This window comes from Centroberyx gerrardi, chromosome 15 (assembly GCF_048128805.1).
Source record: "Centroberyx gerrardi isolate f3 chromosome 15, fCenGer3.hap1.cur.20231027, whole genome shotgun sequence".
Taxonomy (NCBI): Eukaryota; Metazoa; Chordata; class Actinopteri; order Beryciformes; family Berycidae; genus Centroberyx; species Centroberyx gerrardi.
The window spans coordinates 7415915-7441450 of NC_136011.1; the positions used below are offsets into that span (position 1 = coordinate 7415915).

Below are 25536 nucleotides of genomic sequence, written 5' to 3' on the forward strand. Positions count from 1 at the left end.
TTAACACGATCCTTTGAGAGAGAGAGAGAGAGAGAGAGAGAGAGAGAGAGAAGGCTAGCTGCCTTTTAGACGTGTGCTGTAGGAGCCACGTGGATCATTTGATTTTGCAGGGTCCAGCATGTTTCGGGGAGGAGACTCAGCAGCACTGGGCTCCGGGTCTGACCCCGAGCAGCTCGGTGCAGCTGGCTGCTTGGCAGACTCTTTGGACAGCACAGTCCACGCTGCTGAGCGCTCCCACTGCCCAACACTGCCAGTCTGGACAGCCAGATACAAACCAACTAAAGCCCCCCTAGAAAGGCACAAGCTACAGCAAGTCTCAAATGCAGACAATGTAAGAATAGTGACGATCTCACTGGAGCCTACAAAATGGAAATAAATACATGTATCGATCTCTGCAGCCATTAACTCCTATATGTTTGTAATAGAAAATAAAGTGATGAGAGAGAAGAGGCAATATAAGGATTACACTGCTCACTTCGTGACTGAACAAAGTACTAATGTAAATGACATTGGACAAATAAAACTGTTTATTTTTAACCAATCACTAATAAAATCAAATGTTAAAAAAAAATAAAAATATGGAGGTACCCCTGAGATGATGTCCGGATAATATACGACTGTAAAATGCATGTCGAAAAAAAAAAAAAGTTAAATAAAACAATTTTCATGGGCATGGCGTCTCCACCGATTAGCAATTTAAAACAGCTCCTCAAAGGGTCCCAACATTTTACCAGTTTACAAGCAAAAAAAAAACATTTCAAAACCTGCGAGGATTAAAACCATAATTATAAGGCAGATATTCTTCAGAAGTACATCAAATTTGAATAAAATATTCAGTGCAGACCGAGTGCGTCTTTTGCGATAGCGGTTTTTCGGTTGCCTCCAACAGTTACATGGCGAAGATCAAACGGTCCAGCGCGTGTCAAATAAAAAGAAGAAGAAGAAGAAGAAGACCTTCATGGAGCTACTGCCCTTAAACCTCTACAGCCTCCAGTCCATCACAATAAACCGACAATTCATTCTCAAAGCAGCACGTCTCTGGATAATTCAAAATTAAAAAAACACTTCTATTGTGAAGCATCTGAAGTATACTTGCACTGGTTTACAGGGATCTGGCCCTTGTTTTTTTTTTAAATTCGGTACTATTTCCTCTACAACAGCCTACACAGTATTTGTGAATGCGTGTGTTGCGTCTCCTTTGAGAGACTTGTACATGAGGTGAGTCTGGTGTGACCTCTATCGTCATCACGGCTAAGTCCACAACCACGGGCTAAAGTGGGTGATTCAAACACACGCGTTTTGTTTTTCCAAGCATCTCCTCTAAGTGGCTCCAGCCTGCCACGCATACACACACACACACACACACACACACACACACACACACGCACATGCACACACAGAGAGAGAGGCACTCACGCAAATACACACACGCACGCTCATGCAGGCTCAGTCAGATGTCAGATGAGTGTGTTCCTGACGGGAGGTGGGGGTTAGGTGGCGGTGGTGGGGTGAGGGGGGGGGTGGGGGGTGGGGGGGGGTGGGGACAGAGCGGAGGGTCCCCGGTTGACGCCCCCCCCCCTTCCCACGGTGCTCCCATGCTGCTCTGGGTCCGTCCCCGCCGGGCCTTCGCTCACAGTTTGGCGGCCATGAAGTTGATGTGCGGCTTGGCCAGGGGGAAGAGAGGCAGGCTCCTCTTGAACTCCGTCATGTCCTGCACCAGCGTGGGCTGAGGAGAGACAGGACGGGGCGTTAAGTCGGAGCACGCCGCCGCCACCTTAAGGCCGTCTGAACACCATTCTGCTTTTTTTTTTATTATTTGGGAAGAAATTGCACTGCCTAAACTGCACTCGGTGCTGATAAAAAAAAAAGAAAAAGCGAGTGACACGCACTTTGTCTCCATAGCGACGGGCTGCAGCAGCCGACACTATCGGTACTTTCTGTCCAACTCTCAAACCCTTAGCAGAAGCTCCTACAGCACAGCCCATGTGCTCATATCAGTGACAGCTACTGCAAACGTTTCTCCATTTTCACTCTGGTCGTTTGTTGTTGTAGTAAACTGTCAGCATGAAACCCCGCCTCTTCTAAAAAGTTGAATTTTCTTGCGGCCGGTGTCTTTAAAGCTGCACTAGCCAAGATTTTTATGTCAAAATACAGCCGTCTTCTCAGCCTGCCTGAGGCTGCAGCAGAGAAGAGGGAACCAACCCCTTTAATTGAGATACCGCAGATTCGCCCTATTTGTCCAAATTAAATTCTGGTGTCGGGTCACTGGCAGGGAACCTCTTCCGCCCACACTAAGTGACTAATCGAAACTTAAGAGTGAAATCCAAACTGTCTCCTAAACAGCAGTGAGCAGCGCTTTGTCCAGAGAAAGCTGGACTCACCAACGTTAGATCTTTTCCTCTCTCGTCCCTTTCCTTTGGTATAAAGCATCACAGACCGGCCGGGTTGGTAAACATGAGCGTGCTGTGTGCAGTTTACTGATGATACCTTACAGGATTTCTGGGTGTTGAAGTTCAAATTTTTCAAACTGCCATTTGGAGCTGCCAACATGCAAATTTGCTGGTGCAGCTTTAATGTAAAAAAAAGGCGCTGTCAGGCGCTGGCAGTGTGAATAAAGCAGAATAACGTGACGACGCCCTAATGCTTGGGAACGCAGTCGGGTTAAGGAGTGACGGGCAGAAATAAAGAGCATCTCGTTACCTGTGGCAGGGACGGGGCCGGGGCCAGGTTGACATCATTCTGGGCAGGGAACTCTCCCACGACGGGACCTGGCAGAGAGGACGACCGCTTGCTGGTTAATCTGACACACAGTGAACCCACTGGACCAGCGAGCCTCTTATGAATCCCAGGCAACCAATATCTGACAGTCCCAAGAATACTCACAAGAATCCATCTCCCTAGACAGGACGTGCACGGACACCTTGTGTCTCTTGGGGGCATCGATCGCCAGCAGGTCCTGCAAGGACACACACAGACAGCTGGGATGACGCATAGGAAGAGGCAGGGATCCTAGACATTGTCGCTAATGACTTTATTTTCTATGACAAATTTACATGACCAATATTTGTCAGTGTCTATGTTCAAATGTCCAGGTTATTGAAGTGGTTGATATAAAAAGAAGAAAAAAAAAAACACATTTCTCCATTTTCCTTTTCCAGGGCCTGAAACAAAACTTTTCCAATTCCATGACCCTTCCAGGTTTTCCCACCTCAGTAGAAACCCCGGAGAGTTCATTTCATCCCAGTCAAAGTCTCTGGAAGGAGGATTATATTATACTGAAGATTTTGCTCATTTGCATTCAGACAGAGTGAATTCCGGGGAGCGAGAAATAAAAAAATAAAATAAAAAAGCCGCCTTGTGCGATCGCCGCCGATACGACATTAGAAATGCATTAGGCTTATTCTGCATGGGGCCTGTAATGGGTTCTGCGGGGCTGAGATAATGCCAATTCTTTCAGCCGGCCGCGTCTCCTTGGCCCTTTATCCCCCCTTGAAACAGGCAGGCTGGCTGTGATGCAACCTGTCATTACGGCGGTTGATATGCTGTGAGCGTCCTGTGTCAGTGTCACCTCCACGCTATGAATAGAAGCAGGAGGCAGGGGAGATGAAAGCTAGGAGGGCAGACCGAACCCAGACACATTACGTACGCAAAACCGCGTGGGCCCGGACACACACACACACAGATTTAGGGTTAGACCGATGTGTTGGTTCTCTGATATATTGGGCCGATACTGGCCTATTACTACAAATTGGATTTCGTCAAGTCAGTGTCATCCACATCCGATATGATGGATATGATGCAGTTATTATAGTCACCGTCACCCTGTGTTTCAATGGGAAGTTTTAGTGTCTAATCATGGTCTAAATGCCGTTTCAAAGGTTTTTCCAGCCAGCCAGGAATAAACCTTTTTGGGAAATCATTAGGTGATGTTTTGGCATGCAAATGTAAAGATATTCAATATCATCATGAAGAGGCACTGGATAAAGAAGTTGTGCTACTCACTCTGTAGAACTGCATGATGTTGTCTTTTGTCAGAGTCTTCAGGTAGGCCACCTCAATGTTATCTGCGAAACAACAACAAACACTTGTTAAGGAGTTGACATCATCAGTTTTAGGCGCATCACTATGCTCAAATCCAGAGAGGAGTTTTTGAAGGAGGGGCTACACTGAATACAAGGCAGGTTAAAGAGATGCGAAGGAATGTTTATATCTGACTGTGCTAAAGGTGTTTCCAAAAAAAGCCAAGGAATTCTTACAAAGCCTTTATTGGTATAAATAGTTTATTTTATGGCTGGCCTTTGCAATGAAGGCTTTTTAACTGAAGCACATTAAGTGTTTTTGGCTTACTTTATTTAAAAACAGAATCTAACCTTGACTCCAGTAAGCACCTCTTTTTGCACATTTTAAAAATGATTACTGAAGCACGAAGCAAGGGCACACTTCAGCTTCCCCTCTCAATCCGCTGCACTAAATGTATCTTCTAGCTAATGGCAGCTCTACCCTGCAGACGGCCTGTGGAGCAGGCTGCGGGTGAGGCTTGACTAATGACTTGTGCTGTAGGTTTTTCTGTGCCCTTGGTGTCGAGTGTGTTAGCTGCCCTCGCTCTCCTGTCTCCCCTCTCCTCTCCTCTCCTCTCCTCTCCTCTCCTCTCCTCTAACAATGCTAGTATCAGTAATCACCACCCCTCCCTTGGCAGCCGTTCAGCGTGCCATCGCTCAGGGCTTTAGGCAGATTACCAGTGAATCAGGCCCATTACAATCCATAATGGCACTCCGGAGAGTGCTGGGAAGAGAGAGGTGTGCTATGGTTGCAGATTATTCCAGGCTTTAATCGATGCTAATTTGTGCGTCTCTGAGCAACCGACCTCCTCTAGCACTGCCCCAAAATATCTATAAATCTCCAGAACTTATATTTGACGTATTGTGTAAACACAAGTTCTTCACGATACTAGAAAGGGTTTAAATATCCTGCGTTTGGACCAGTTACCAGTGAGGTGATGTGAAGGGAGGCCTCACCTCTGTCGAAATTATACTGCTGGGAGATGATCTCTCCCCAGTACTTGGCGCACTCGGCGGCCAGCTTCTTGGGCTTGTCCAGGCGGCGGATGGCCAGCGCCTGGATGTGTTTCTGGAAGGCCTCGTCGTTCATCTCCTCCACGGACTTCTCCATGGTGCGGAGGAAGGCCTCCACGCGGCTCTCCAGGTAGTGGGGCGCCTTCTCCGACTGGATGATGAAGCGCAGGCCCTGCACCCCGTTGGCCCGCCGGGGCCCGCTGAACACGATGTAGCCTGGGGGGGGCGGAGGGTGGAGGGTGTAAGAGCTCAGCAGAAAGACGAGCTACTGTATCTTGTGCAGCAAAACTGCGAGAAACCAGTTCATTCTCAAATATTGACTCCATAATCACATATATGCATAAGCCGTCCTCTCTTAAGTTATTTGCAAAGCACATTTTTACAGACAATCTTTTATATTGTTTGTTTTTGTTTTATTCTTTTGTAACCTTCATATTAATTTAGGTCTGACATTTCTTAAAACATACTTTTATAAACTTGCCTTTATGCAGTTGCTTTTGATCCTGCTCATTTTTAATATTTTAGTGTTGTTTCAGTTAATTTCTTCAATGTATTATCTTCCTTTTGTTTTTGTTTTTTGCTTAAGCTTCTCATTTTATCTCCTCATTATGCATGTTGCTTTTCTTGTTTTGATGTCTTCTTGTAAAGCACTTTGTAAACTCTTAAATCTTTTAGATAAGTGCTATATAAATCAAGTTTATTTATTTTTTTACCACAGTGCTATTGCCATGGCAATGTGGTGATCAAGAGGAAAATGCAGTTCAGTCAGTCAGGGTGAGACACTTCACTCCTGTATAGATGCAAGCTATTAAACTTGAGAAGATAATTGTCACAACATCACGCCTGCTCTTTATCGAGCGGCATTTAATGAACAAAAGCAAGTAAAAGTTGTAGAATTGTGAAAATTTAACCAACTATGAATCTTCACACATCAGCTGCAAATTTTCACACAACTCCCACAATCCTCCTCTCATATTCAGAAAGAACGGTAAGTCACAAATCTGACATGGGCCTATAGGACTCTGTACTTGTTATTTTTAGTTGTTATTATTTTCACTTTGTAACTGTGTGTTGACAAGTGCTCATGGTTGTTGGTGCTGGTGGGCTCACCCAGCTGTTCTTTGGTGCGCAGGGTGTTGAAGCACGGCTCAGAGATGATCTGACAGAACAGCTCCAGCAGCATGTTGTCGTGGGTGGTCTGCATGTCCGTCTGGTAGTAGATCTCGATGCCACAGTTGTTGTGCACCTCGTTCCTCTGCTGGTAAACATACCAGCCACCTGAGAGGTGAAGATATCAGAGTTTAGTTTTAAAAAATATATGCATCCACTTGCATTACTAATGAGGTTCAACTTCAAACTTCATGTCAATTCCATCAGCTGATAAGGACGATATGGAAACGGGGTTCTCAGTTTGGGCCTGAAAACTCCACTTGCATGACAATTGGAGACTAAAGGCAGTAATAGATTGGAAGAATCTGACGCATGTATTAAAATTTTGGTTTGATTTTGGAGCAACGGAGGATGAAAAAGTGTTTTTCCTGAGATTTCTAGAATTGCAGTGACCATTGATCTATTCTGAGGTAAAATGACTTATAATGGTGATACAATGACAGCAAACTAAGCAGGTACTTAAGCTTGTAGCATTCAGTCGTTCATTCAGTCACATGTACAAAATATCAACACTGTATAGCCTTGTTGTCTCCTAGCTTGTCTGCAAATATACGAAGCAGATTGTAGAACAGGTCATGGAACAGAAAATAAGATATGGTCATCTAAACATTTTCATTCCTTCCTGGTATGTTTATGCATCATTTTTCATTCAGATTATAAAGATTATAACTATTTAAAGACAAAGATTATAATCATTTAAATTACATATTTTTTTTCAAAAACAATCATTCTATGACTGCGTGATTCATTTTTCATCGTGTTATCTACAAAGATGACTTATCAAGCAGTGCAATGGTTTCAAATATACTAATAATTTGTAATAAGTTGTTGATTCTGGCAAGCCTGACTCAGCCTTGCTGAGGAAAAGTGGCCATTGAATGTTAAGAAGAACTGATAGCCAACATCTAATGCAATGATTGTGTGGAAACAAGCTAAAAAATAGTTTCAAGTAGATTCCTCTTAAGTGACCCATTTGTAAAATTCCCCAATGATCCATTAATTCAGAGAAGCCATGAAAAATAAGGTCGCCATCTGGAACAGACTTCCACATAATCCATTCTAAACGAAGGGCGTTCTATGCATAATAAAGTCTTTCAACAAAGCACTCAATGAATAATCAATACCCTGTAAAGTAACCTGCAGAAGTGATGTGTGCAAAACTGATGAGCTGGTTGAAGTGTAAATATGCAATTATACCTGTGCTGTTTGCTTAAGGCACATATGAGTGTTAATACAGTGCGGTGGGAGAGTTCAGACAGAGGACAGCGGTGACACTCTCCAGAAAGGCGGAGACAGCCTACTTAATGCCAACATCTCCCTTTTTTTCTGCTGAGCGGCTCCAAATTGGACGACTGAAGCGTTTCATTTTTCTTTTGAGCAGAACGCGGAGGAGGACGGCAGCGCGGGGGAAAGCTGGTTCCTTTTGGACTCAGCTCCGGTTTGTTTGAGTTTATTGTGATCAAGCGGACTTTGAATGGAGGAAGTACCAGTTGAGGCTGGGTAATGCGGATACCTTTATGCTGACTGAGCACTCTGGCTCTGTGCTGAGGGACTGGCATGTCAACAGTCCTCAGCATCTCCCCTTGGGTTCTCCCCGACATGTCAAAAGTTTTACTCGGAGAAATTAAACTTAAAAAAAGAATACAAAAAAACAGTTTGGGCAGGTCACCATCACCTCAAAAAGAGCTACCGATCCTCTTGCTGAACAATGGCAAGCTGCATAACGCATTTCTTGAAGAAAGATGAAAGTGTGAGCCGGTCACCAATTTATGTGAACCCTCGGCTCTAAACCTTTAAGCTGGGGGGGGAGTTGTGATGTGTTACTTGGCCAGTCAGTCAGCCAGCAAGCCAGTCAGTCATTCAGTAAGCCAATATTGTGTTTACATCCCTTAAGTCCTTCTCCTGTACTGCTGCTCTGCGTCTGACTGGCGGGCTTGGAAGCGGTCCCGGAAAATCCCTCCGTGAGACACAGGATGTCTCCAGGTGGCCCCAGACAGCTCTGCTTTTCCTCTCCACATCGCTCGAGTTTCCTAATGTAATCAGGAGGGCAGTGCAGGTGCTTCGCTCTGCGTGTGTGTGTGTGTGTGTGTGTGTTCGTGCATGCGTCCGTCTGCTTAAGGGAAAGTGTGTGCGCATTTTGCCCAGTGACGTCCACTTCCCCTCGATGAGTACTATGTTCCCCCGAGGGAAATGAGGGATGTTGAATTCACTCGAGTCATTACGATGACGAGGTCAGGAGCGCTGGGCGAGGGCCCTTCTGCCGGGTCGCCATGGAGACTAGACGGATGTTAAGATAGCTTAATGGGCGGCGGGTGGGTGAGCGGGGTACGTGACCTACCATCGGGAACCTGCACCTCTCTGTAGCGAATCAGCTGGCTGGGGAGGAGGGGCTTGGTGTGAGCGTGCTCGATGAGCTTGTCCTCCACCATCTGCATCATGCCAAGAGCAGACTAGAGACAGACAGGAGGAGGGAAGATAAAACAACAGCATTTTAATCCACAAAATTAGAAAAACAGCATTTTTAAAAGGATAATTCCACCCTCTGATACACTTACATTGTTATATATCATCAATCAGTGATGTTCAAAGCAGGAGTTATTTATAGTTTTTGTTTTAGATTTTTTTCCTATTAAACACCATTGTACATTGCCTATGTTTGGTCAGTTATCCACAGGAATAAGAAAAATACACCACCAAACAACAAAATGGACCCAGAGATGCAAGGTATATCACCAATACTGTTAAAGTGTTAGGGTGGGTCTTCCCTTTAATTCCCTTGCTTTGCTGACATGTCCACATGTCTACCTTTCTCATCAGAACATGGCTGCCAGAATCTTATCTATCACACCTTATATTATAAAACTTCTCTGGCTGTCTGCGTGGTCAGTACTCGCTCTAGTGTTACAGGAGTCGGCGCGCACTGAGGCTCTGTGATGATGAAATGGATCATTGCTCCCATTGGTGAATCCAATTCTCTCTCCAGCAGACTGTGACGCTGTCATCATTACGAGGCATAAGGCGGGCGCTGTGACAGCTGGGACCTCATAAAAAGTGTGATTTGATCGCAGAATCTTATAAGGGGTTTTAGACGGTCACCCTCAGTGACGCTACTGCGAGGCCAGATAAAAGGATTTGAGGGGAGCAGGAGGAACCTCAGCGACGAATAAAAGGCGCACTCTATATTCACCGAGAAAAAGGCACACGTATTTTACCCAAACCTATAGCCTAGATATGAAGCAAAAGCTGCAGTATTGTGAATTTGCAAATCTGTCAAGGCTGAGAGCTAACAAAATTCTAATTCCCGTCTGCTGGCAGTAAAAAGGTAGCGACTTCAAACAAACCTCCTTGGTGATGTTGCCATGGAGAAGGGCTTCAATATGTAACCGTGACAATAGCTGAGGTATGAAGGCCTTGAGGCGTGGGAGAGTGACATCTGGAATACAGATTACAGACAACAGCAATCAATCACAGAGCAATTTCCCTGCCCGCTATCAAGACAGGACAGAATCAATAAAGAAAAAGGCACAACCGGCGTGTGTGTGGGGCGCTGCCGTCGCATAGCATTCCTGTCACGAACCAGAAAACAGTGGTCACACAGACAAGCATATTCATGCAAACCTGGTTAAACACACACTTACACATACAAACACACACACACATACACAAATAACAAGTCTGTCTCAATGTAGGTTGGCCAATCTGAATTCATGCAATGTCTGACCCAGATTCAAGGATGAGCTACTACAGGGATACACACACACAGTCTATGATTTATCTAAATGACTGTTTGTCCAGAGCCTCACCGACACACCTAAACTAGGAAACAAGAGACAGAAAGTGTCTCCTAGACCCCAGGGAGGGGGCAGTAGGAGGCTAAGGACATCGATAAGGGACCAGGCCGTGGTAATTGGAGGCCCTGGTGAGGAGCTGTTACTGGGCTACACAGGCCTCGACCCGGCAGGTTAATTGAGTCTCATGTGAATCCGAGGATAGTCTGTGTAAGCTCCATGGTGAAAATATAACAAGCTGCCCTTCAGGTTCCAGACAGGCACTGCAGAGAGGAAAGACTGCAGCTAGGGAGGCATCTGCTGGAGCACGGCCTCAGCATTCAAATGAGGATTGGAGGTGGGGAAGAGAAAGCGGGAGGGGAGGAGAGGACAGGGAAGGTGAGAGGAAGGAAAGAATAGCCCTCGAACGACTGCGCGCCAAACGCCCTGCAACTTTAGCCCAGGAGCTCCGGGAAGCCTGGAACTGGAGCACAGGGGCCAAATGTCTTGCTGTGTTTAAACTGAGAAACAGTAACTATAGTGACAAGCCAAGGGACACTAAGGTATCCTGCCTGATACAACTAGCTAGGTAGGCTTTTAGTAAGCTTAATAACTGTAATGCCAAGTCACTGTTAGAGTTAGCTATATAACAAAATTCTAAATTAGCCAACAGCCTAACACCGTTCACTCTCTCTGACCACAAGCCAATCAAATCAAAGCAATGCTCTGTATCAAACAGTCTCCTAACTGACTGCCTGTTATGCTGCTCTACACGAAGCGGTAGCATCTAAACTGCAAACTTTTCCTCCCCGTTCCTCTGCTGCCTGGATAGTTAATGAGCCTAATGGTAGCAGAAACTTAACGTTATTCCCATGTGGCGACACATAGCAGGTGTGAGGCTACCAAAGAGAAAAAATTAGGATTAAAACAAAAAGCATCCATTGTAGAGGTGAGTAAGCAAGTTTTAAATTAAAACGCTAAATCTACTCACAATACCTGATTCTATAAATGAAATGGCACTGGAAACAGGTAGGGTGCTACACTTCTATGAAAAATGTATATTAATTAATTAGGCTGTTAAAAATTATTCTTGACAGGTCATTTTTATGGTTCACTAACCCCTGGCAGGTGAGCCAAAAAGTTAATTTCCGACACTGCCTGCACATTTACAAAAGCAACACCGGCTCAGCCCTAGCAAGCAGAGGGGCTTGAGTATGTGTAAACTCTATATAAGCCTAGCCCAGCACAGTGGAAAAAGAAACCCTGGAACTAGGTTCAAGCAGGAGGTTGGCCCACAGTGGGAAAGAGGCTAATAAGCACACGGGATGGGAGTTTGAGTCAGAAGGGGAGAGGAAGAGAGAGAGAAAAAAATAAGCGTCTCACCATCCAGAGCCTCTCTGAGCTCGTCTTTGGTCCAGGCAACCTCAGTCATTAGCAGACGGAGGTAGTACATGGCGTGCTGGTGAGGCTGCTCAGCTCTGAAGTTGTTCAAAGACCTCATGTACTGGAGAGAGAGAGAGAGAGATAGAGGTCAAAGTCAGTTCAACACCAACACTGTATGAGCCGAGGCTAAAAAGACCCAGTATGTCAGAACTGCGATCCCAACGGAAACATAACCAGAGGGCTGCTGTTGCTTTACTGTTCTGCGTTGAAAAGGCAGAGTAAAAAATGTTCTGAATGTCTACGGGTTTATGAACACAGTTGTACGGTGAATCACTGAAAGTCATTCCATTGATTTGTCATTATGAGTTTTCATTGATGCTGGAGTGTCAGAAGTGAAGTCAGAAGTGGGCATTACCGCTTCCTTGATGATGTCAAAGCGCTTCTCATCGATCTCAAAGGTGGCCATCTTCTCAATGATCTTCTTCAGCAGGATGTGTTGCTTGTCATTGTAACCCTTCACTGACAGCTGCGGCACACGGGGCAGGAGACAGAACAGAATGGGTTGGTGCACGGTTGATAAATTGAGAGATAAGTGAGTGTGGTGTGATCAGGATTCCTATTTTATCCTGTTTTCCCGATGTTAGTTTCTTGCCTGGATTTGAAGATTTTAATCAGAGTTCAATATAAGGTCTGCTTATAGTGGCTGAGCAGTATGACTGTCAACAGGACCCTAGCACTCTACAGCTAACGATTATTCTTCACAACAACAAACATCACAACACCTGTGACAGTGGGTCTACAACTGCCTAAAATGTTTACTTGTAAATAAATGTATCAGAACTGAACAGTTTTTTTCCTAAATATTTGTCTCCATCTCCTGTGCAATTCCCATACTTTAAGACCAGTAAATTATCAATATTTATTTTATATATCAATATTTTCCATTCATTAACTGATATTAAAACAGTATAATCTAGCCAAATGCCCCTCTAGATTACAGATTCATGAATGTTATTAGCACTAGTGTCACATGTCCACATTAGTATGAGGGGAGATGGAAACAACAGCAGTTCTTTAAGCACTCTTGCCCTTTCTGTGACCCGTCCTCTGAGAACTAGTCATTCCGCTCAGCTAAATGCTTTGTCCTGTCACAGAAGTCACTGAGTGTCGGCAGTTCACTGTGCCCGAGAGAGATGGCTCGTCCTAAAAATGGCCATTATTCTAACATACAGTGTATAAATGTCAGGAGAGTCCTTTATCCCTACCATTGCCTTTGTCACATGTCAAACGTGCCTATACAACAGGCTACCACACCATCATCAAATACCAGTCTGTGTGAGATGACAGACCTAAAATAAGAAACATCAATTCATGCAGTCTCCTGCAGTGCGAACATTTCACTGTAGTTCCTAAGGAAGACATGGCATCGACCTAAGCAGTCGATGTGTTTTTGATGTAAATAAGTGTTTTAAAAATGGAAAGGAACAGTCAAGGTTATTTAAAGGCTCCTTTTTGCAATGTCATCCAAACCTTATGGCCCTTCATGATTCAGCAAAAACCTCCAGCGACGTGGCTACGCTCTCAGACTCGCCCCATCCCTCCCCTCTCTCTTGCTGTCGCCTAGTCCCTGCGGTGACACCCTTTAACAGTAATCTCTCCTAACGCCATTAACCTTGACAGACACCCAGCCATCCACACCAATACTGCTGACTCAAGTCAATTACAGACTACCAAACAACCACACAGAACAACTATCGCTAAGGGCAGACAGAGCATCAATCCCAAATTTTAAATAGTGAGAGGCAGCTACATCAGAAGATCTATTCCAGGACAATGCATACAGGTTACTAGGTCATGTGAGAAGGGATGCAGGAGTTAGTGTTGAAGTTAGTTGGCTAAAGAGAATAGAGCAAAACCACCACCACCGCAAACCACAGTCTGAGAGAAGAGTGACAGGGAGGAGAGGCACACTGCTTCAAAGATCAGTCAAAAATCATTCATTTAATATATGCGAGTAGCATTTTCTTACTATTTCATATTCCCACCTTTGCATCTCAGAGATTTACAAACCAAGAGACAGCTGTATTCAGAAGCAAAGAGCTGCAGAAAACAAGAAGCCCAATCACGCCTTCTGGATACAGTTCCACTTCCAACTTGCTTCTTGCAAGTCTTAACGTCAGCAGAAATGCGACTATAAATATGGCAGAGGATCTGCATCATTTGACTTTATTCCTTGTGCCTTGGGACAGAGACACATTTTCATCTACTCTTTACCTGACACTGAAACAATGGAAGCTTCAAAATGGCAGCCAAAGAATGAAAAATGATTCCGGAATATGTGAAATCGTGCCATCTAGTATTTCTCCTGCTCCTGTCTGATCTCTCACTATCTGAAAGCATTAGTCTGGATGAATTTGGGGAATGAATATGTGAAATCAGCCACCCGTTTGCCCTTGGAGGAATGGCAAGGTACAGCATATATCAAAGGTCTGCACAAACTTTTTCTTTTTAACTATATCTAAATGAAAGTGAAAAAGTCAGACTTAATGGGTTTTAATTTCAGGTTTGAAGGCAATGTGAAAAGGGTGTATTCAGGTTTGATATGCAATGAATTTAACCTGACACTCTCAAAATATTACATTACATTATATTACAGTGAAGCGACACATGAAGTTAGTATGGGCAGGACATGCAAGGAAGTAGCGAGGAAAGGTTCTGCCTACCCATCCTCCTGGGTGGACAAGCAGGGCACACAGCATTTCACACAATCACACCGAGCGTAGGGTAGAAAACCAAGCCAGTCCCGCACACTCTCAAAGCCTCAAGGTGGGGCCCCTTCCCTGGTGCCCCCCCCACCGGCTCCCGGGGCAACGGACGGCGTACTTACGAGGATGGCATTCATCCCTGAGGCTATGCCATAGACCAGCCCGGCCAGGCGGGCTGCATATGTATACTCTTTTAAATCATCCTTCAGTAATCTGAGTAACAGGTAGGTCATGTTGCAGTGCAGGGGGTCTGCATATAGGTAGCGACTAATGGGGGAAAATGAAAAAACAGAACAAAAACAAGACAGGTTTGTTGGGGATGGGGGGGAATCAAAAAAATGACAAGACAGAGCAAGGATGAGAAGAACGATAACAAGAGTATGTATATGCAGCCTTGTGACCGGCTTTCTGTTCGGCAAAGAGTGACAGAAAACTATGGACTAATGCTCCCGCTAGTTAAAGGCCACGGTACTCTGATGCATTTCGTTTCCTCTGGATCAACCTTTAAATCAAGAACTCAATCTCTTTTGTCGAGCGGCTGCCTCACCGGATGACTAGAGGTCTGCATTTACGCCCAGTAAGTCTTAAGGACTGGAGCGACAGTGGTCTGATCTGCTTCACTGCAGCAGAAAATGAACAACCCCCGAGTTGTCGTAAGGGTTTCCCAGGAGGCGGTCGAGCATGGAGGGAAGGAGGATGGAGGAAGGATGAAGAGGAAGATGCAGACAGAACAGAGGCTAGATTGAGACCAGCCGGGTCTGGGTCTCAAAAGTATTTGCAAATAATTGGGAATGTTTGTTTTAATCTGCATCATGTACCAGATGGGCAGGGATTAACGCATGAGACAAATCCCACAGTGTCAGGTATTTTTTGATAATCACAAAAGAACGCTAAATTCACTATCATATACTTTTCTGTAATTGTCCAAACTTTTTGTTGAGTCATTGTAGTGTGGTAAACCCCTCCCATCTGGAAAGTATTTGCAAATACTATCTGACCCCGGCCTAACTGAGACGCAGCGGCCCAGGTTGAGGATGATCGAGGGCAGGTGACTTAAGGTTTGGGATGCGGCGTGAGGGCGATGGGGAGAGAATCTGAATACTTACATACATCCCATAGATGGTATTTTGGAGGTCATAGTTCAAGCCAGCTAGCTCGGCTGCATATGCATACTCGTTGAGGGAGTCCTTGAGGAGCTCCAGGTATAAATATGCCATGTTACAATGCAAGGGGTCCACATACGCAAACGGGCTGTAGAGAAAATGGCAGGGGTGAATCACACAAGAGCATATTGGAACAACCCACAGGCAGAAATCGCTCCCCAAGTCCCGACATTACAACAGCAGCAGCAGATTCACCAAAGCAGCTCCATTTCCATTACAATTAGCGTACCTCATCAGTAGCTATACAATACTCAGTGTATACATGCAGAAAAATATGTATAGTTTACTGTCAATAGTATGTCTTGCATGGTCTCTTTGTTCTTGTATTGTGTTGAGTATGTACTGTGCATGCTGTTAATGGGTCTTTGCACTAAGATAAATGCATGCACATTCATTGTACTTGGCGACTGAAGTGATGTGCAGGAGGGTTAGGTGATATGATAAATTTCATTGAAATTTGGTGCTTGGCCGCTGGTAAATTTTGACACTAATCACTGCCATCACTGTGATTGTAATACATGGCTCTATGATTTCCAGTGAGTGAATCTCTTAAGTAGGTTTGTTTTTCTTTTCCTACATTTCTGACCAATGAATGAAAGTCATTTGCATGCACATGCAAATGACATGCACCTTTTTTTTTTCTCTTCCCTTTACAAATTGTAGACCACTTGGTCTAGAGCAGTGTGAAAGCGAATAGGACCAATTGAAAAAAGCAAACAATGTATCAGCATCACACTGGTTCAGACTAAACAAACTGACTATTAGGTGAGAAAGCGCCCTAAAACGTGTTTCTATGCTTCAAACTGCGTGCATGTGTTTGTAACAGTGTGTGCTAGACAGTAACTTGACACTTATTAGTTGTCAGAGATGTGTAAATTTGTCTGACACCGACACTGTTTCTACCCAACAGTGGGGATTTTCTATTATAACTGAGTTGCTGAGATCTGACATTTAGAGGACGGATAGCATAGAAGCCATGTCAACAACTACTAAGGTAAATGTGATGTTTGTTATTAGTAGTAGTAGTAGTAATAGCAGCAGTAGTTATTGCTTGGCATCCTATGTAAACAATGTCATATGTTTGTAGTTTCCACATCTGGATATACAGTATATCCAGAATACAAAATTGCAATGATTTTACAGCACTGCCTATTTTTCAATCCAAAAAAACCAAAGTGCTCCTTCAATGTTTTAGAGTGCGCCTAAATTGTTACTGGCGCTCCTAGGCTTTTGAGGTTGGGAGCACACAGCTACAAAGTAAAAAGGTGAACTGACCCTGCGGTACCTTGAGTCTGGAATGCCTATGGGAGTAACAAGGGTCATGGTTGGTTACGCACCTGAAGAACTCAAAGTTCAAGCATGCCTTGGGCAGGAAGAACTTGTCATCCTGCTTGAACCACACCTTACTCATAGCGGTGTCCTGGAAAGAAACCCAAAACAAACAAAACACCACCACACACACACGGTTGTCATTTTCATATAAGAGTTCATTCTGCACAAAGATAATACTTTGCATACAAGAGTCCCTAGAAAGTTACAGCACAAGCACACTTCAACTACAAATCACGATAAGCCGACAGTGTGTACTTGCTTGTTCTCCTAATTTAACTGAATTACTTTGATATCAACAGATCGCACTACAGCCTTTGTACTCAGCAGGGTGTGTAACAGCTAAAAAAAAATAAGTACTGTGGCTTTTCTCCATAGTCACAGAGTCTCCAGAGAATAGAATATGTAAGCTCTAGTTAATAGCTTACCTCCTCTGATCTCGACATGATGGCAACAACAGTGCTAAATTCTTTGTCTCAATCCTGACAATACCTTATTACCATATGAAAGCGTGAGAACAGAGACTCTTAGAAAGTGCAGTTAAGCGTTCAGGACTGCCGTTCAGTAATGAGGAGTGACAACACTTTGATAATGGAGTAGCCCAGTAGAGACACTTGCCTTGATCAGAGTGGGGACAGGTGGAGGGTCTTTCTGGAGAGGGTAAATCTCGAACTTGGTAGGGATGAACTCGTTCTTCATAGGTAGCTTGAACTTGCCGTTGAGGTCTGCATTTGCCCATTTCTGAAACAGACGCACAATCAGACTCATAACACTTAAGCTTTGAATAAGTTTTAAAGTACACCTTACCCACAATCCATGTGTTGCAATTACGAACATGAATTAATTTTAGACTAGGTGTGAATTTGTTGCAGACTGCCAGTATTCTCTGTGACTAAATGAGAGCAGCGTGATGGCAGTGACTCACCTTGATGGCCTCATCAGTGATGGCCTCCTGTTTGTACTGTGTGCCATACCACTCTTCAGTCTTGTCCGTTTGCCCTTCAAACGACTTTGACACCACTGCGACTCTGGAGGAAGAGGACAGAGGGAACCAGGTCACGTTACATGGATACAAAAACCTCTCTGTCAGACCTGGTTAGATGCTCTCCGTTTGTCCCTGGGCCCTGTTTTCCCTCATCGGCCCCATGATATCAGATCTGAGTGCCTTTCTATTAGCATTCTATTTGTAGGATGCTTGAGGTAGTGGAGATTCATCGATGCGTTGTCAGCCTCTAATTGATGAGCTATGTTTAGAAGTCCTATACCTTGGCAATGCTGGACCCCCTCAATCAATAAGCTGTATTTAGAAGGCGTGCTATGCTGGAACCACACTGTCATTGAATCACATAGTGGCACCGAGAGTAGTGGGTTCCTGCAAACCCTCCTCAATGACAGTTAGTGAGGTCAATGTAAAAACAGATCGATGGTGCTTATTACCAACAAGTGTCATTATTATTTTCTGTCATTTTAATGACGCAAACCTAACCCACTCCAATTGCCTTTACAGCTCTTGGAATAAGATCAATATGGAAGGAAACATTGTCATGAATTCAAAGCAGTGCCAGCAAAAAACCCCATGGTTAAATAGCCATTTTGGTAAAAGAAGCGACTGGCATACAAACTGTCAGGGACAGCCAATGACAGCTTTTAGTAAGTGTTAAAGCATGGACTTACAAGTCAGCACTTTCCTACAAAAAAGCAACAGCAGTATCATATAAAATTAATTCACATTAAAGCTGCACTAAGCAAGATTTTTATGTAAACATATAGGCTACTCGCTTTGCCGGCCTAAATCACAAAGTGGGGCTGCAATAGAGGAGAACGTTCCATCCCCATATGACAAACAATCGTCCCTTTTACTCAAATTAATCTTGTGTTGGGTTGGGTACAGTCACTGGCTGTCACACTGGAAATCTTCTAGGAAGTGACGAATCCAAAATTAACTCAACCTCTTCACCACCTCCAGCCCCACCAGCCACAAAGAAGAAAACATTTAGGTCCGAGAAGTGTGTAGTTTACTTATGTCATGTTACATAATCTCTGGGTATTGATAGTTACCTAGCGCAGCCTTAAAACAAGATAGTAGGCTGGCAAAGACTACAAAAGGCAGATAGTAGTGGATAGGCCTATATTTTCAAGAAACATAGGCAATCCATACCATGTTAATCTTTTATGATTGTTTCCAACTATACAAATGACAGATCATTTAAAGAATATATCACACTCGACAGATAGCCTATATGAAATCCTATAGGATGCTTGCAATTCCCATCCAGAGAGCAAAACTTGATACCGAGCCCCTGAGCACACACAGCCATCTCCTAACATAACAAACAGCCTTTTGAAGCTGGAGAGGAAATTGAATCTGTAAAGTTGCCTCACATTCTCTTTCAAGGCATAAAATTGAAAAGCCGTTTCATCCGAACATCACAGTAGAACAGCACTTTGTTAGAGCTGCCAAGGGAAAAAAAAGCTGATTCGTTATCTCTAAAGAGAGATACCGGTTACAGTGATAATGCAGGGCTCCAAAGCAAGTGTTCCTTTGTTGTTACACACACACACACACACACACATATACAGTGGGGTCCAAGAGTCTGAGTCCAATACCAAGAACTGATTTAGATCTTTGAGAAATGCTTGTATGAAATTGAAATATATCTGAATTTGTTGTCCCACCATATATTTCATTCAAATATTAACACATGTATGCTGCTAATACACAACGTGAATTATTTTGGTCTTTTAACAACCAATACCAGATATATTAACTGATTAACTAATATGGTCCTCTATGCGTTATTGTCGCTACTGCTAGTGCTTTAACTTTAAAAAATATTTTTCAGTTGTTCGCAACAATGTCAAAAGAGCTTAGTGAAGGAGTTCGGGGCCAAATAGTTTTCTTGAGTGCTGAAAAACTATCCCAGCGCCAAATTGCAGCTAAATTGAAAGTTGAAAGGGCAGGACATTTTTTTTTCACAAACCAAGTAATTTTCTTCCAAAGCAAAACCAGGCAGACCTTAAGTGACCGCACCATCTGAAGACCAGTATATCAAGCTAACATCTTTACGAGACAGAACAGCATCTGCATCCAAGACACAAAGCCAACTGAACAAAGAACGCCCTACTCCAGTTAGTAAAAGAACAGTCAAAAGACGATTGGCAAACTGTTGCCTTAATGGGAGAGTAGCAGTTTCCAAACCACTTCTTCGACGACAAAACAAGTCTAAATGTTTAGCATGGGCCAAACAATACCACAATTTCACTGTTGAAGAAGACTGGAAGTCTTGTTTACAGATGAATCAAAGTTTGAACTTTACGGTTGCAATCAGAGAGCTTATGTGAGGAGACGGCAACAGTGTAGGTTAACGCAACCGTGCATAAAACCTACAGTCAAACATGGTGGTAGAAATATTCAGGCGTGGGGATGTTTTGCCTATTCCGGAGTTTGTGACTTGCACAGGATCAACTACATATTGACCAAAGAGAAGCACCACTCTATTCTGCAGAGGCATGCCATCCCTTCTGGCTTAAAGTTGTCTGGAAGAGGATTCACTTTCCAGCAGGACAATGAACCTAAACATGCATTGAAGCTATGCCAGGCCTATTTGAAGGCCAAGGAAGAGCAAGGAGTGCTGACTTGCATGGCCTTCCCAGACCTCAACCCCACTGAACATCTTTGAGACACTCTCTGAGATGCTCTAAGTGCTGGAATAATGAGCAATACATATAGCAAATATTGAGAAATTTCAGTGAATACTGACTAACTTTTTTTTACTTATATTAGTGACAAAAAAAGTGATCTTGTTTAGCAAATATCATTTGACTAAAAATGTGTATTGGTTTTGATAAATAACTGGAATCAGACTTTTGGACCCCACTGTATGTATATGTCTAGTCAATGATCTATAACCTGACCAAGTTCAAGACGCCACCTTCTTTTTGCTTGAAAAAAAATGAAGGCACTGAAGTGTGGCTTTTTGTGATCAAAAGTACCGGATGAAGATGAGAAAGGAATTGGGATAGTTCAACAGAAAACAAACATCAAACAGTAATTAACCAGGAAATAGCACAGAGATACTCGCAGATTCCCATCCACAGATATAGGTTCTTTGATCGTCAGTTAACTTTGTAAAGCTAACAGGCATTAAGAGAGAGACTGTAGCCGGGTGGCCCCTGTGTATCTAAGGGTGACCAGAGGTCGATGTTCTCACACTGACCTGACGTGCTCTGGTCTCAGCTTATCCAGCACCATCTCTATCAGATCTGGCCTGAAGTCCTCCAAAAGGTACTCTGCTGCCAGAACCTCTTCAAGAGGGTAGTACTGAAACAGATAGGACAGAAAGCCGTTAGCATCATGCTGCTTGGTGGGGGTATTAACTGTGACATTTCTGGGGAAAGGGCCGTTCGGTGTCCTGTTTTATTAAAGGCCAAGCAATTCCTATTTGGTGTTCAATGGCCACTTGAGTGGGAGCACTAAGTACAATGAAACTCACATCGTATCTAAAGTCCAAGCTAAAACTTTTTAGGTGCATAGTCTCAAACTGATACTACTACATTAAGTGGAAGGAAACCTGTACACTGTCAAAGAATGAGGATAAGATTGAAATGTTTGCTACACTGCACTGTGGAATAAAACGGACGTGTATCTCACAGTGTGGGAGTAGTGTGGGGGTTTTGTATCACTTGCTACATTTGAAAATTATTTCATACCAAAATTTGGCGAGACATGTGTGACCTTATTAGCTGCATATACCAGGAAATTACTATTATTAGAGCAGCGGTGGCTGTGGGGTATTCTCGCCTGTGACAGCCTTGCTGCTACAGTACTACGACTGAGGTAGAAAATGTCTTGCCAAATTTTGGCTGTGCCTCTGCTAAAATCTCCATCCTCTCAACAGAGCCAGTCAAGGAGCCAACAGCAGCACCAGGCAGCCTGATGACGACAGCGGCTAAACACCGACACAATGAGCTGCAGTGCGTCACCCTGGAGACAACCTTTGCAGTGGGAGAGGGGACCTACGTGTAGCAAACCGGCCACTTTGGAGGTGTAGCCACGGGGTCGCTCCTTGTCCTTGAACCTAAAGGCCACTTTGTTTAAATCCTGCCAAAAGAGAGAGAGAGAGAGAGAGAGAGAGAGAGAGAGAGAGAGCGAGAGAGCACGTTACACATCAGTCACACGCACAAACAGCAGTTACAGCTCAGGTTTAAAAGCCGGATTCTAAAAAGGGGAATGGCACTGAATTTAGGCCACCATGCATATTATTCTGATCCCTTAGGACAACTCAGTTTTGGACAAGTAGGCTTTTATACTGGAAATTAATACGACCCACAAGCTAAATGATAGTTGATTGTGGCTGGCAGGTGGATATTTGGACAAAACAAATTTAGTTTCCTGCTCTGATAGTCTTCAATAGCCAACATTAATTACCTTGCACTCCTCGAACACCCACTCCTGAGGTCCCTCGGTACGCAGTTTCTGGATGTACTGGAACATGTGGAAGATGATGTCCTCTACGTGTACTGCGGCGACACGTATATCACACATCAACGCACGTGATTTACATTTCATTTACGCACGCCAAAGCATATACACAAATCTCTACTACACCAGGGAGCGGGCACAACCGCATGCAAAGGACACCAGGAAATGGGAAACAAATTCAATAAGGGACATGGACTACTTACAGAGCCCCTCCTCAGTCAGGTCCACGTTGATGATGAAAAACATGAATCCTCTGGCTCCCTCTTTTTGCCCTCCAACAAGCGTGTTCACCCAGCCTAAGAAACAAGATATTTATTCATATCTGGATATTTATTTGTGCCTTTAGTTTTAGGATGAACAAGTGAACCTCTTCAATGTCAAAAATGTTTTGAATTGGATAAGTGGTTCCATCACAAACTGATTCTGCGAACAAAATTGTAACATGTTTTGTCAATATCATGCAACCCTACAGTATGTCCTACCTTTAGATTTGAGCTCAGATAACAAACTTCCTGGTCCCTCGTGACCAATCAGATGTCCCAGATAGTGTCCTGGATTAGACTTGTAGTACTTCTGTAGGTCTGGGATGGGGAAAGTTACGTACAGGTTCCTGATGTCTTTGATAGGCACCACTTTGTAGAATTGCTGTGGTGGAAAACAGAAAATAAAAATCAAGCAACTTAGAAAAAATTAACAGGGTATTTTAGAAAATGGAACTTGATGGATCATAACCATGGGGGAATTTATAGTGGCAGCGTGACACAATATAATGACAATAACTTATTGTAAACCCAGTATGATATATGCATATGACTACACCCTTTGTAAATACTGGCTATGGGCTGCTTCTAAACCATTACAGCTCGAGCATTATGTGTGAGAAACATTGGGGGAAATAACTTAGATGGCTCACTCTGAGGTGTTCCTCCTGGAAGGGGTGCTCAGGGAATTCTGGGATAGGCACGTTCTTGTTCTCCACCTCTCCAAATAGCTTGACCACCATCGAGGTCAAGTCGTCTAGTGATTCTGTCAAAGACAAGGAGGGAGAAACAAAATTCAGCTGAACAGCCCTTTAGTTTAGCTTAGATTTATTTGAAATTAAATATACAAGTAGCTCACACAAGAGCAAGGAAAAATAAAACCACAGTACATAACTTTGATTGATGATGATAAAAACAAAAATAGAAACATAAAACAGTCACATTTGACCAACAATTAGCAGGATGTTTACAACTGTTTCGCTCCCTTGACATTTTTGGCCCAATAAATGCACAATAAAGGTCACTAGCGGTTGCAAATATACTGGAGGTGGGCACCAACAGCTGTGTTACTATGAGAACCATTAATCATGATACAGTGCTATTGTAAGCACAGCTGCCAAACTGTGTCTCCTATCATTTCACCAAGGAGGACATGGTGCTACAAAATGCACCATTTCATCCGGTAATGAACACACAAGTGACATTCCAAATTCAATAGGCCAGCAGGTAGCTCCTCTGTGGCCTGACAAAGTGCAACAGAATACAAGGGGGGGTTGAGAAATCATTAGCTTGAAGTTTACAGAGGAGATGTGTGTTAAAGGTGCTACGTGTAGCATCTTAACATCAATAAATCATCACCGCATTCATTTTGAGACATTAGTATAATTACTGGAAACAAACAAGACTATCACCGAAAAGATCGGCAGCCTCTGCCGGCCTCTACACTGAATTTTACATTGTGTGCCACCAGGTCGGATTTGGAGAGAAATTTGTTGGGTTGTTTTAAGGCACAAAGGGAGATTGCTTCATGGCACAAAACAGCAAGCACTTCCAGCACAATAGACTTAAAAGTTTTCAGAGTTTCTCACAACTGTAAATGGTTGCAACATGTTTATCCCCTCCAGTAAAGCCAAAGAGAAATCAAACGGACACAAAGTGATTCCATGGAGGGGCATGGGGAACAAGTAGCAACGTCCTCGTTGTGACGGGAAGCAAGAGGGTTTATGGGAAATCTTAATTTTGGGAAACACTAGGACTGGCAAACGATGGAGGCTAAATCATCTAGACCATGGTCTCATTTGTTTATGGTAATTATACCATGGTAACACAATTTGACATTGATATACTGATGTTTAAAAATGCTACATGTAGCACTTTTAAATACATACTGTGGAATCAAACCTTGAAAAGCTGCAGTTGTAAATAAGCTTCAGCCTGTGTGTATTGAGGCTTACATGACTTGCATTCTCTGCTCCTCAATGTGCTCTGACTAAGATACAGTACACAAGGCTGGGCTGGTCTCTGGAGTGCCGTTAATGGAGATGACTGAAGGATTTAGCTACCTTTAATGGACACTCTTTACAGACAGTGAAAGGGTCATAGACAGCACTTCTTTGTCATTTTTTCCGTGACCTAAGAGGACCGGGCCTTTTAGGACTGCAGAGATGAAACCCTGATTGGATTGGGCTTTCCTAACAAAAATAAACAGTTCCCCACAAACTGGATTCATGCTCCCTCTGTGGTTTATTCAGCAATGTTTTTACTTTGACTCAACTAGTCTTCATCAGGCATACACTCCGAGCCTGCCACTCTTTGTGTGTGAACTCTCACCTCTTCCCAACACACAGAGTCCCATGAGGTTAGAGGAGTAGTACGTGGAGTGAAATTTCAGGAGCTCCTGACGGATGTCAATCCCATCTTTAGACGGTCTGGTCTCAAGGGTCAATTTGTTACCTAAAAACAAAACAAACAAAAGAAAACCCAGCTCAACAATTAAGGTTTTTTAAATCAGCTCAAGGAACACAGTGTTCCTATATATTTTTATTAAAAGATTCCATAACTTTTCCATGATGGTAGGGACTGTGGGTAAACAAATCACCAAATAAACTTTACCTCAAATTAACAAATATGAACCACATCTTGGAAATTATTCAGTTCTTTATGGGTAACGGGGAGTTAATGATGAATGCAGAGAACGGAACAACAGCCTTTCCACTTCTGCAGCTATGGAATAAGGTCGGCATGACCTTTACAAATCCAGCCAGTGCACCCAACAGAGTACTTGTCAGCCCTGCTATCTGAGGACTTCATAAGTGACAAGGCTGGGTAGCTTATTTCTGATCAGTTTATTATTTCACAGTGACACTAGCCTACATATGATACATGGACAGGTCGCTTGCCTGTCCTCTGTGGATGAGCCTTATCCAAAATACAAATGCAGGCTACATATAGCACTTCTTCTGTGGCAAGCCAGCTGCCAAGTGTTGCTGGTTCCTTCCACTTAATGAGATGCAGGAAAGAGACCAAAGCAACCATCTGGAGATTATTATATTGTTACCCATTTCTATGAATCGACAGTTTGGTGTTGGATGTGTCCTGACTACAGTCGTCTCTGGTCTCTTAAGAGCGCACGACTTTCAGGCCT

At 43.6% G+C, this 25536-nt stretch overlaps 1 protein-coding gene across 1 annotated transcript in view; it reads right to left on the bottom strand.

Annotated features, from left to right (window-relative positions):
• Window positions 1-1556: 1556 nt before the first annotated feature.
• Window positions 1557-25536, bottom strand: part of ide (insulin-degrading enzyme) — a 32209-nt gene continuing 8229 nt past the window's right edge. The window contains exons 5-25 of the mRNA XM_071897067.2: window positions 24723-24845; window positions 23045-23157; window positions 22614-22776; window positions 22335-22427; window positions 22078-22169; window positions 21670-21750; window positions 20867-20970; window positions 17575-17677; window positions 17268-17390; window positions 16658-16740; window positions 15264-15408; window positions 11808-11918; window positions 11393-11513; window positions 9584-9675; window positions 8581-8692; window positions 6183-6350; window positions 5016-5288; window positions 4003-4064; window positions 2884-2956; window positions 2701-2768; window positions 1557-1726 (exon numbers count right to left, since the gene is read on the bottom strand). Of these exons, the coding sequence (XP_071753168.1) occupies window positions 1631-1726; window positions 2701-2768; window positions 2884-2956; window positions 4003-4064; window positions 5016-5288; window positions 6183-6350; window positions 8581-8692; window positions 9584-9675; window positions 11393-11513; window positions 11808-11918; window positions 15264-15408; window positions 16658-16740; window positions 17268-17390; window positions 17575-17677; window positions 20867-20970; window positions 21670-21750; window positions 22078-22169; window positions 22335-22427; window positions 22614-22776; window positions 23045-23157; window positions 24723-24845 (2399 nt within the window). The 3' untranslated portion in view covers window positions 1557-1630. The remainder of the gene's footprint in view (window positions 1727-2700; window positions 2769-2883; window positions 2957-4002; window positions 4065-5015; window positions 5289-6182; window positions 6351-8580; window positions 8693-9583; window positions 9676-11392; window positions 11514-11807; window positions 11919-15263; window positions 15409-16657; window positions 16741-17267; window positions 17391-17574; window positions 17678-20866; window positions 20971-21669; window positions 21751-22077; window positions 22170-22334; window positions 22428-22613; window positions 22777-23044; window positions 23158-24722; window positions 24846-25536) is intronic.